The 12,598-nt window shown below is 55.1% G+C and overlaps 1 protein-coding gene across 5 annotated transcripts in view; it reads left to right on the plus strand.

The window, feature by feature from the left end:
• CEMIP (cell migration inducing hyaluronidase 1) overlaps nt 1–11,344 on the plus strand; it is a 165,388-nt gene extending 154,044 nt beyond the window's left edge. For 4 of the 5 annotated variants that reach the window (XM_079912421.1, XM_079912419.1, XM_079912420.1 and 1 more), the window contains 4 exons: nt 1,590–1,794; nt 1,991–2,077; nt 2,756–2,913; nt 6,014–7,765. In XM_079912421.1, the coding sequence (XP_079768547.1) occupies nt 1,590–1,794; nt 1,991–2,077; nt 2,756–2,913; nt 6,014–6,590 (1,027 nt within the window). In that variant the 3' untranslated portion in view covers nt 6,591–7,765. Of the gene's footprint in view, nt 1–1,589; nt 1,795–1,990; nt 2,078–2,755; nt 2,914–6,013; nt 7,766–7,795 lie in introns of those variants that run through there. The other variant, XM_079912423.1, reaches the window with a different exon arrangement.
• Nucleotides 11,345–12,598: the final 1,254 nt, after the last annotated feature.

Consider the following 12,598-nt stretch of genomic DNA (forward strand, 5'->3'; position numbering starts at 1 on the left):
GGTTAAAAAAAAAACCACTCGGGTGATTTCATCTGTGTCCTGGAGTTTGCCAGATGCCACCTAAGCGAGGTATTGCTAAACTCTACATAAGCGTAGCATGCAGGTGCACAGCCATCAGTAGGGCTGCTCTGAAATACTACCTGGCCACAGCCAGGATCTGAGCCCAGGCTTACTGACGCCAGGGCTTCCCAGTCCAGCTGACTAGGACACATCCATGTCGAAGGTGAGGATTAGAGAGGGCAGCTGCTGTCTGGAAAATAAGGAGCGGGAGCTAGATGGTCTTCTAGTGCCCTCCAGTTTGGATAATTTGATATACCATGACAGCGGGGAAACCTGAATACTGATAGTCTTGTGCAGAAGCCCTAGGAACAGAGTCTCTGGGTCTCTTTCCGGGATTTTGCTCATGACCTTGTCCCCTGGGGTGGTTTCTGACCTTGTGTGGGAGCCTCTGGTGGAGAAATGATGACAGGCACCACTGAACGGGCTTCCTCCTAAGCAGCTCAAAGCTTCCCCCGCCCCAGGCAGAGCATGGAAAGCAGAGGAAGAAGCTCTGTTCTCAGCCGGGGCGAGAGGTCCCCCAGCAGTTCTTCCACATGAACACTATATTCTATTCAGGGGTTGCTTGATGTCAAGAAACGTAAAGCCACTCGAGTGAACTCAAACAAAGTGGAGGTGTTCCTGAGAGGGAAGCAGGGCATCTTCAGGAAGTCATCCCAGCTGGGCTTCCTGGGCTCCTGTGCTGGAAACAGCCAAGCCCTAGGGACCAGATGGCCCGCCCAGTTCTGCTTCCCACTTTCTCCTCACATTCACACACGTTCCCTCGGTGAGCATTTTCCTCACCAGGCACAGGGTTGGGATGGAAAATCCCAGCTCTGTCCCCTTTGTGCTGTGTGGTCCTGGCAAGTCACTTCACTTCTCTGAGCCATTGGGATCTGAGAAATTGGGATGATAACAGTGCTTGCTGGACTGGATTGTCTGAGGATTAAATGAGATAATATGTCAGTTTACGGCATGTGCATAGCATGGCATAGAGTACGTGCTCAGAAAATGAAGTGTCAGTGTTAGCTTTTTCTTCAATGCATTTGTTTTTAATTTCTCCAGCCACATAAAACCTTGTGGTAGGACTTCCCAGGTAGCGTAGTGGTTAAGAATCCACCTGCCAATGCAGGGGACACGGGTTCGAGCCCTGGTCCGGGAAGATCCCACATGCCGCAGAGTAACTAAGCCCGTGAGCCACAACTACTGAGCCTGGGCCCTAAAGCCCACGAACCACAACTACCGAGCCCGCGTTCTGCAACTACTGAAACCCGCGTGCCTAGAGCCCGTGCTCCGCAATAAAGAGTAGCCCCCGCTCGCCGCAACTAGAGAAAGCCCCCGCGCAGCAACGAAGACCCAACGCAGCCAAAAATAAATAAAATTAAAAACAAACCCCAAAAACCCTTGCGGTAGACACATCCATTTTGTAGGGCCCACCGGCTGTAATCACTGTGGCCAGCACGTAGTTCTGGGTAAATGCCTTTGGGGGAGGAGGGGTGGGGGAGGGGGGTGTGGACACCGAAGGGAACCACCCGCTCTGCTCCTGTGCACAGGCTGCTTTTCCTGAAGCTGAAAGCTCAGAACGAGAGGGAGAAGTTCGCCTTCTGCTCTGTGAAAGGCTGTGAGCGAATAAAGATTAAAGCTCTGCTTCCAAAGAACGCCGGCGTCAGCAACTGCGCGGCCACAGCCTACCCCAAGTTCGCGGAGAGGGCCGTCGTGGACGTGCCGATGCCCAAGAAGCTCTTTGCTTCTCAGCTGGTGAGCGGCCGACAGCGAGCCCGGGCCCTCCGAGGGGGCCCAGACCCCATCAGCGTCCTCTCCGGACATCTGCTCCGCTCCTTAGACCGTCTCCCGTGACCGGGGGTCGGGGGCAGTGAGGGGGAAGACCACCCATCGGGCCGTACACTTGACTCCACAAACCTGACGGCCACACTGGGTTTTGTTTACTTTCCAGACGACCAAGGACCACTTCCTGGAGGTGAAGATGGAAAGTGCCAAGCAGCGCTTCTTCCACCTCATGAACGACTTTGCCTACATCGAAGTAAGCAACCCTCACCCCTGCCCAGAGGGGCTTTGCTCACGGAGACGTGGTGTCAGTTTCCTAGGGCTCTTGTCACAAAGGACCGCAAACCCGGTGGCTTAAAACAACAGAAACTTATCCTCTCGCAGTTCCCAAGCCAGAAGTCCCAAGTCGAGGTGCTGGCAGGGTTGGTTCCCCCTGGAGGCTCTGAGGGAGGGTCCGTTCCAGGCCTCTTGTAGCCTCTGGTGCTGCCGGCAGCCCTGGATGTTCCTTGGCTGTAGCGGCGTCCCTCCAACCTCTGCCTCTGTCTCACATGGTCTCTCCCCCATGTGTCAGAGCCTTACACCTCCCTCTGCCTGTAGTCCTTATAAGGACATCTGCCACTGGATTTAGGGCCCATCTGAAATCCAGGATGACCTCATCTCAAGATCCTTAACTTAATTACCTCTGCAAAGGCCCTAGTTCCAAATACGGTCACTTTCACTGGTTGCAGTAGACGTATCTTTGGGGGAGGCCGTCATTCAGCCCACTACAGAGGTTTGCAAGGCACCGACTGAAGTGAGTTTTATGCGTTGAAGAGCCGCACCGGTGACCTCTGTCTTCAGAGTCTGCATGGGAACCCCCGGGGCAGGAGAACCTCGGGGCTCTGCTGCCTTTGGGACCCCCTGCATCACACTGTGCGCTGCTTGTTGTCTGCAGGTGGATGGGAAGAAGTACCCGAGCTCGGAGGACGGCATCCAGGTGGTGGTAATGGACGGGAGACAAGGGCGCGTGGTGAGCCAAGCCCGCTTCAGGACCGCCATCCTGCAGGGCATCCCGTGGCAGCTCTTCAACTACGTGCTGGCCATCCCCGACAAGTGAGTGTGCGCCTCTGCTTCGGGCACTGGCCAGTGGCGCCGCAGACCCCCGCCCGAGTCCCCCTCCCTGTCCCTGAGACCTTCAGCACAGTCCGGTCTGAGAAGGCTTGGGGAGTGGCCACGGTCTGCCCACACATCATGGGTGCTGGCTGGGAAGCTTCCCTGCCTGGGACCTCTCCCTTTGGAGCCAGGGCCACGGTGAATGTAGGTCAGGCTGAGGCGGACGGTCTACCCAGCTACAAATGGGAAGCCTGCCCTGGCCCTGTGCCCCCATCGTGACCCACTCTCGCGGCATGAGCTCATCCCCTCCCATACTTTCAATATGATCCAAATGCTCGTGGCTTTTGGGAATCTCCAGCCCAGATCTCCCTCTGAAACACCAGGTACTTTTAATCCAACTGCAACTTGGACCATGCCACCTGGATGTCTCCTATGGAACTGAATTCTCATCCTTTTTTTTTTTTTTAACCCCCCAAACCAGTCACTCCCCCTTTCCACGTTTTGGTGAAACCATCATCTTCCATCCGGGCAGCTAGATGAGAGTCTGGGCATCGCGCTGGGGCTCTTGTCTTTCTTCTGTTTCGCCACCACCACGCCCTATAACCACATCCTGTCAACCCTACCTGCATCGTTGCTCTCCTGCTAGGTATCCTGCGGCATCCTCTGCATCGCTGCTCTGTCTGGGGCCTCCCTGTCTGCCACCCACACTGTCGGCAGTCACCCAGCAGGCTCCCTTGTCCAGCCTCCCCCTCGCGAATCCACCCACCGTACTGGGAGGTTGAGCTTCTTAAATACACGTACCTCCTGTCCTTCCTAGAAATCTTTGGTAATTCCCCTTCCACCTTCCAAATCTAACTCACATATCACCTCTTTGGTGAGGTCTCTTCCAATCCAACCAAAAAGTTCTACCTACCCCCCGCACCCACAGGACCAGTGGACGTATCTACTCCTGCATCTAGGGCATGGACTTCTTGATGTGCGGACCATATCTAACGCATATTTACATTCCTAGCATAATGGGTGGAGAATTCACTCCAAAGCCACAACCTGGCGTAGCAGACAGTCTAAGCGCTTAGCGTGGTACCTGTCATATAGGAGGTGCTTGGTAAATATTTATTGACGAAAACAAATGTACTACTTCTACTTGAACTAGACTCTTATGTGAGATTCCAAAGAATGGGGTTTTGCTTAACCACCTTTTGTCTCCACTCTCTTCCCCCATCACAAGCTTCTTTAGCCTGACATTTTCACGTGCAGATTCATACAGAAGGACCAGATTTGCCAGTTTGGGGAAATACATGATCATTTAGAGATTTTTAGTTTTCATGCCTTTTGGGGCCAAAGGACTTTTTCTGGAATGAAACAGGATGCAGAAGCCTGGAATCAGAAACTGAAATGCGGAGCTGCTCTGCTTAGAAGCAGGGGTGAGAGGCGTGGGACTACCCCATGCAGGGCTGCTTTCAGCCCGTGCTGCGGCCCTGGTGCACCTTGCCAAGTACCTGGTGTGAGCCGTGCCCTGGGTTGGCACTGGGTACCCAGATAGGAATTGGGCACCACCAGACCCCGCTCTGACCTCCGGGAAAGCGGCAGTAGATGGGGCAAGGCAGGTCCTGCCCCACTGTCACCGCAGGCCCAAGCCAGGCCGCCCCCCCCCTTCCACCCCCTCCACAGGGCCAGCCTTGCCACTGCTCGCACCCAAACCTTCAGGGATGGTTCCCAGGGGCTGTCTCTGCCCAGCCACCCCGTGGGGACCTCCGTGCTGACAGATCAGGGGCTTGGAGGGCATGAGATGCCCATACGAGACAGACAGGGACACCTGAAGTGTGCAGGCAGCTTCTGGGTGCTGTCAGGAGGCTGGGCGCACGAGAAGCTCTGTCTCCCTGTCCTGCCCCTGGGAGCCCCGTCTGGAGGGCATGACCTTTGTTTGAGTCCAGCCCAGCAAGAAGGCTTAACTGAGCCAAAGGGATGTTAGCTTTTCTTCTGAACGGGAACAGAGCCCGAATCCAAAGTTGAGGATGTGTTTGCGATGCTCCCTGTCTCCTTAACAGGCACAAATCCCTCTGCTTTCCTGAAGAGCCAGATGCAGTCCCCAGCTCGCTTCCCCTCTGTTCCTACTGCACCCAAGCTCTTTGCCTTTTAAGAGCTTGCCTTCTGCTCCCAATGGGACCCAAATGGGGGTAACAGCAGCTTCCAGAATCCTATACAGTTCTTCCATGTCTGGACTGTGGTCTGTGGTTACAGGATTCCTCTGAGCTGCAAACTAGAAGCCCCAGTCGGGCCTCTGCCCCTGTTTCTATTCCTGGGGGAGGTGTGCACTTCCTGCCGTCTGGTCCAGCAGGCTGAGTCTGCCACCACGACGGCGGCTGTTTTCCCAGCACTTTGGCCTGAATGCAACCAGGGCAGGGGAATGGAGACTTTTTGCTCCCAAGCTGGGCTTTTGCAAGTCAGAACCTTCAGGCTGGGCATGCCCATTGCTCCAGGCCTCTGCCTCCGCCCAGGCACCAGGCACGGCTTCCCCTTTGGCAGGTCCTCTCAGATACTTGGTAACTATTTGCCTCCCTCACCCGCTTTGTAAAATGGAACGGTAACACAGTCCTGCCTGAGCGGAGGGAGGGTGTGAACCTAAGGGGTTAACCCTCCTCCGAGCACAGGCTGACTCCCCACTCTGGCTTCTCCCAGCACCATGTCTCCATCTTGTCCTGCTCAAACAGGGTTTGCATATTTAAGTGAAGAGACGCGTGCTGCGGTCGTTTGTGTGCCCGGCCCTGTCGTAGGTGCTGGCCCCCAGATGGGGTGCTCGGCGTACCTGCTCTGTCCTCTGTGGGGACAGACAGGGAGCAGCAGGGAGCTGAGAGCAGGCGCAGAGAAGGCCACGGGCACCAACCGCAGCCAGATGTGTGGGAGGGCGTTCAGGATGTGGGTCATCACATGGAAAGAGCCGGTCAGCTTGGCACGCGGGAGGGGCTGCCTTTCCCCAGTCCCTGGCGGGCCTCTGGGCACTGCTAGCTCGAGTCCCACGAGGCACAGTCCAGCATCCCTCCCAGGGAACCCCCGCATCCAGCTTGTCGTCGAGTCCTCTCATCCATCCCTTCTTGCTCAGCTCCATAGTTCTCATGGCATCGAAGGGAAGATACGTCTCCAGAGGCCCGTGGACTCGAGTGCTGGAAAAGCTCGGGGCAGACAAGGGCCTCAAACTGAAAGGTAAGGGGTGTAGACGGGGCCCTACCCTGACCGTGAATCCAGATGCCCAGGGCGCAGGCTGCTGCTACCCGCTGCTGAGACCAGACCACTTTCCCCCCAAACCTGGGTGGGGTCTCAGAATCCTCAACACAACTAGTGATCTGCAGGTGTGTGTGGGCAAGAGGCCGCCTTGTCCCCATTCCTGCCCCGCAGCGACAGCATTCCAACTTGTGACCGGACACCGGAAGGAAATTGCTCGAGCTGCTCACCTGTCGACTCAGCAGGTGGCCCTTTTTTTTTTCCACAAAAGTATCAGCAGAAAAGTGGCTCAGTTTGACCCTCCTACCCAGTTCCTGCTACTCCAATCGGCCAGGGGCCCTACGTCTTCTGCAGCTTCCCAGCTCATGGCCAGCATTTGTACAGCCCTTTGCAGTTGGCAAAGCTCTCATTTGAGAATCTCATTTGAGAATCAAGGTCACACAGCTCTTCTGCCATAAAGCCTGGCACAGACCCCTTAGGGAAGACGCCAGCCAGGACAGAAATGTCAGCATTTTATTATCGTCACTGCAGACTGTGATGGGAGAGTCCTGGGGGAGGTCGAGAGGCGAGGCCGAGCAACGCTCCAGATAGATAATAATAATAATGTCCGTTGTTGTTACCATGTAATGCTCAGCCTTGCACCTTGCTGAACATCCAGTAACGATCTCAGTTATTCATTAATAACCTGTGTGACAGGTACTGTTATTTCCACTTAAGGTGAAGAAACAGAATTAGTTAAGTAATTTAAGGTTAGAATTTGGATCCTTATTTTTTCGAATCCAAAGCCAGCCATCCTTAGTGGCCATGCCATCCTGACTGCAAAACACATCAAAGCTAGCAGCCTATCTATCATATGGGACGCTTATCCCAGGCAGCTCTCAGAGAAAAATCAGGAACAGTGAAAGTCCTTCAAACGAGCCAAAAGAGAACACAAGGAAAATAGAAGCATCTTCTCCAGCCTGGCCCTGAAAGCATTTGGGGGCCTCTGTCCTTTAAATTCAGACCCTGTTGCCCAAAGTTGATGAACGTAAAGGTGACATAAGTCAAGGGACACTTTCCCAGTGGTGACAGGTGTGTGCTGCCTGCCAGGCTGGGCCGTTCGTGAGTGCAGACATGGACCCCCAAGTCCCTCGGATGGGGTCGAGCTCTGAGCTGTGAGCCAGAGGGCCCTGCGTGGGGCTCGGGAGGCTAGAGTTCTGGTCTGGGCTGCACCATCTACTAGGTGCCCTTGGGCAAATTCCTCCACTTCTCGGAAATCCCTTCTAAAGCCACAGAATGTTGGAGCTGGGCAGAAATCTCGTAGATGCATGCCATTATTTGACAGGGACACGGGGCTTCAGGGACGGGCAGAGACTCGCTGCTAATTGTAGGGTCAGCTCCAAGGTGGCTGGGGTTCCCGGGAGGTCTCCTGTGGGAACCAGAGAGCACTCTGCACAGGTGGCTGGGAGGCTCAGGTGAGACCCTGTGTGCCCCGTACAAGCCAATGCCGGGCACCACCAGTAACCGGCCACAAAGCTCTTCCCGGGGGGCGGACAGTCCAGTGTGGCTAGAGGAGGGGGTGCCTGGTACGGGCAGGGGAATGGTGATGGGGAAGCCTGGATGGTGGTGGCATATAGCCATGCTCTTGTGAAGTTTCTGCTCATGTGACGTCACTGCTTTTCAGAGAAAATGGCATTCGTTGGCTTCAAGGGCAGCTTCCGGCCCACCTGGGTGACTCTGGACACCGAGGACCACCATGCCAAAATCTTCCAAGTTGTGCCCGTCCCCGTGGTGAGGAAGAAGAAGCTGTGAGGACCGCTGCCACCTCAGCGCTGCCCTCCAGTGGACTCTGACGATGGACTCCCGGCAGCCGCCTGGGGCAGCCTGGCTGGTCCCCCAGCCCCTGTCCAGCAGCTGCCGGGGAAGGCCACGTGTCAGCCCTGATGGGCCAAGGGGAGGGTATCAGAGACCCCTGGTGCTGTCACCTGCCCTCACTCAAGTGTCTACCTGCAGCCCCAGGGGCAGTGTTGCTGATGCTGGAAACCTTCTCTTTCCTGCAGCCTCTTGGGTGCTTCTCTCCTATCTGTGCCTCTGCGGTGGGGTGGGGGGTGTGTGTGTGTGTGTGTGAGGACCGTACGAGGAGACCTGCGCTGCGCTGGCAGCAAAAGTCCACTTTGGCGGGAGCTCTGCCCCAGCTGGGAGGCAGCCTGGAGGGGGCGCTGGGTCGTCCACAGATCCCCATGCTCTCCAGCACGCACGTTAGGGTGGTCGGTGTAGGAGGAAGAGCCCTGGTCCTAAGGAAATCTTCATTCCTGTAAGCAAGAACCGACCTCCGCGGGATTCGGAGCTGGCGTGCAGACCGGGATTCCGTCTTCCGTTCACCAAGATGGAACCGGCTACCCTCGGAGAAGGGCGAGCCTGCGTCCGGAGGGGTTCAGCCTCTCAGGAGGCTTTGGCACCCAGCTTGGGAGTTGGACTAGGTGACTTTTAAAGGTCCTTTCAGTTCTGAGATGCCAGAACTGCGATGCTGTGGCTTTTCACATTGTGCCCGGAACCCAGCAATAGGTGAGAACGTTCCTTCCAGCCAACATCCATGATGCTGGGTGCTCCGGGCGTACAGGATGGAGCGGTGAGAAGCATTGCCTAAGGCAAGGGGCTCGCAGTCTGGTGGAACAGGTGGTTGGGCGTGTGTACCTCTGATGCCAAGCGGAGAAAGCCAAGAGAGGTAAAGAGGAGGTCAGAGGCAGTTCCCGGAGGGAAAGAGCTTACGCGCTCAGGTGGTCAGGAAGCTTCCTGCAGTAACGAAGGGCAGGGGCATTTGGGTGGGCGGAGATGAGGCAGCCTCTGGAGTGGTTCCTGCCCACATCTGCCGAAGATGGGTGACTTCAAAGTCGCCCTTTGCCCTCGACTTGCTGGCCACCCGTAATGGAGAAGCGGGCATCAGAGGGGGTGATGGGCTGAGCTCATTATGGCCAGAGCACTGGGTCAGCTGGTCCACCAACCACTCCAAGAGGGGGTGGAGTCAAGTCGAGAAAGGGGAGCTCCTGCATCGGGGGCCCTGAGAGCCCTCGCGGAGGCCCACACGGACACACTCACACCTCAGTGAGCCTGGGGTTTCAGAGCTGGAAAGGACCTTAGGAAACACCTAGTCCAAAGCCTTTGTTGTATGGATGGGACACATGAGACCCCAAGCTGGGGAAGAACCACACGGCCAGGGCAGGGCCAGGACGGGAGCCCCACTCGCCGCACTTACTGCCACACCACGCTGCCTCAACAGCCGGCCTGAGTGGCCTCGCGAAACGGGGGCAAGTCCCCTTGAAGGGAAAGATCAGAATAGGAAAGAGAGTTGGCCGATGACTGTTTCTCTCCTGGTCCTCTGCTTGCACAAGGGCGCCCTCCTCTGGGCTGTGGAGGTCCTGCAACCTCCGCTTGGCTCAAACTACCTGCCCTGCCGAGCCGGCGCCCAGCAGCTGCGGTCACCGCACTGGTGCTACCTGCTTCTGTAGGTCTGCAGGCGCGCCCAGCAGACACGTTTTCGGTGAGCCAGCTAGGTGGCTCCGGGATCTGAAGAGCTTTGGGTCCACCCCAGGCCCTCTCAGTCACTGCCTAATAACCTGCTCTCTCCCTTGCCCACCTTGGAGAGAGCAGGAGAGCTTCCAGAGAAAGAAAACTCTATCTGTGGCTTATACTCCCTCGGGAGGCACCAGGGTCGCTCTGGGTCTCGTCCCCTTTCCTGCCCCGACCACAAATTCTTTCCTTCCTTGGCACCATCTGCCCAGCTGCACCCAATGAGACTCGGCCCAAGAGTTCACTGCCCAGGTTGAGCCAGTTGCCAAAGAGGTCTCCCCCACTAGACAGGTCTTTCGCTGCTAGGACGTGACGGTGGGACTCTGCGGCTTAAGACCTGGCAGCTTCAAAGGCCCGGGTCCCAGGAAGGACCTCTTCCAGGCAGGTCAGAGGCCATGGGGAGGAGAGTTCAATGACCTCGCGTTCTTGTCTATAGTTCTGTTGAGTTTTCCTAAACTCTTAATGCAAGGGTCTCATACTGTGAACCACTTAGGATGTGATCACTTCAGATGGCCAGGAATGTTGACTGTCTTTGGTTCAGTTCATGGAAAAAGAAATACCTATTTGAAAATCCTCAGAGTTGTACATATGTCTAACAGTGCAGGATCTGTGCATAAAACTTTCCTTCCTAAACCATTCACCAAGAGCCCGTGTCTGGGCATGTTCTTGGTAGCACAAATTTTCTCGCTGCTTAGAAAATTGTTCTTGTTGTTCTTTCTGTCTGTAAGCCTCAAAATGAGTTAGGCCTTTAAAAAACAAAAAAACAAAAAAAAACACTCCTCTGAAATGCTTGTCTTTTTCCTGTTGCCGAAATAGCTGGTCCTTTTTCGGGAATTAGATGTATAGTGTGTTTTGTCTGTAAACATTTCTTGTAGGCGTCACCATGAACAAAGATATATTTTCTATTTATTTATTCTGTGTGCACTTCGAGAAGTCATTGTCAGAGAAATGAAGAATTGTCTTAAATGTCATGTTTGGGGATGTCCTTTGGACCACTTGAAAGGGGTGTACCCAGGGCCTTCTGCTTGCAGCAGAGGGTATCGGCTCTGGTTTGGAAGATCTTGCTGTACCATAGTAAACATACAAAGGATATCATCCACCTGTCTGCGTGTTTTGTTTTCCATTAAAGTGGGCCTCATTTTAAGCCAGAGAGCTACAGAAAATAAGATTGAGGAAACCTCCCTTTGCATCTGCCTCTCACTTCCAAGAACTATTCATGTGTCAGAGTCCTACCTTGTCCTGCCCTAAGGGGGCGCCCACGAGAGCAGGTGGAGATGGTCCTAGGAGAGTGAAGATGTCGTTCATGTGGCTGGCCGCATCCAGGATGCACTACGTCCTTCTTACTCCTAAGCCATCAGTAAGCTGTCAGGGCAGCACCCTCTCCGAGGGGAAGCCAGGGGTCAGCAGTCTGGACTCGAAGCCAGACTGTTTCTTCCTCATGGGCACAGTTTGGTCAGAGGCCAAACACGGTATCTGAGAAGAATGTGGAGACTGAGGTGGAGAAATAGGTCCAAATCAAGCTGCCAGACAACAGGGGCAGAAGCACCTGGGCAGAGGTGAGAGGGGCTCGGGGGGCCTGGAGAGGAGAAAGTGAGAAGCTTAGAACGGGGTTAAATGGGAGGGTCTTAGAGCTGTACTCTCCAGCAAGGCAGCCACTGGCCACACGAGGTCACCTACATTGAAATTAACTAAAATGAAATACAAATAAAAATTCAGTTCCTTGGCTGCACTAGCCACATTTGAAGCGCTCAATAGTCCACATGTCTAGTGGCTACCATACGGGACAGGAAAGATATAAAATATTTCCATCAACAAAGCAAGTTCTTCTCTTAATGATTTCCAGGAAGCTTCTGGGGCTCATACACTGGACTTTTTAAAAAATCTATGCTCCTAATATGTGTGTGTGTGTGTGTGTGTTCAGTCCACTTAAAGCGGCTGGCACCAGACTGGTGCTATCAAATTGTCAATAAACAAATGCAGTCGTCTCTCGGTAACCGCAGGGGATTGGCTCCAGGACCTCCATGGATACCAAAATCCGAGGATACTCAAATCCCTTACAGTCTGCCCTCTGTTTCTGTGGGTTCTGCATCCGGGAATTCAACCAGCCTCTGACTGTGTAGTATTTTCCATCCGCGGCTGGTTGAATCTGCGAACACAGAACCTGCGGATATGGAGGGCCAGCTGTCCACCTGACGGAGCAGCCTGAGCATCCTAGGTCAGTGTGCAGTGGCAGGCACACGGGCCCTGCCCTCCAGAAACTTCACCTGGAGGGAGAGCTCACATTTGTACACTCATTCCACAGCTATTGCTGGGCACTTGCTCTGTGCTGGCGCAGCACAGAGGAGCATAAAGGCGCGCCGTGGGGACCCTGCAGTCCTCACGCCCAGCGAGTGGTGTGTAAGAGCTCCAAGTGCAGGGAGGAGTTATCAGCTGGAGTGGTCAGGGGTCAGGGAGCAGAGGTGGGACTGGAGTCAGCTTGGGAGACAGGGTCAGACGAGGGATGGGGCCTTTTCATAAGAGGCACAGCCTGTGGGCAGGGAAAGTAACCAGAGGTGTGGGCTTGAGGATGGCCGGGCATAAACCAGAGAGCAATCCTGAGAGGGAAGATGGGTTGGCCAGACGTTGGGCAGGTTTTAGGGACCCCTGGATTTGACTATGGGAGGGGGTCCCTCGTGACGCCTCCGCCAGCAGTTTCGCTGCTGGAGTGAGTGCACAGCCCGCTGGTTAAGTCGGCGAAGTCAAAAAGGCATTTGGGAGGACTGGGAGACCAGGCTCAAAGGAAGTGCTGGTTGAGCAACAGGAGACTGCAGCCAGCTCAGCACACGGAGCAAGAGAGAGCCCAGAGTGGAGAGAGAGGACGGACTTGGGGGCCCCTCCCACGCTTGTCTCTTCAACAGTCACCAGACGCCCGGGGAGTCAC

The sequence above is a fragment of the Stenella coeruleoalba genome (genome assembly GCF_951394435.1).
Source record: "Stenella coeruleoalba genome assembly, chromosome: 2".
Taxonomy (NCBI): Eukaryota; Metazoa; Chordata; class Mammalia; order Artiodactyla; family Delphinidae; genus Stenella; species Stenella coeruleoalba.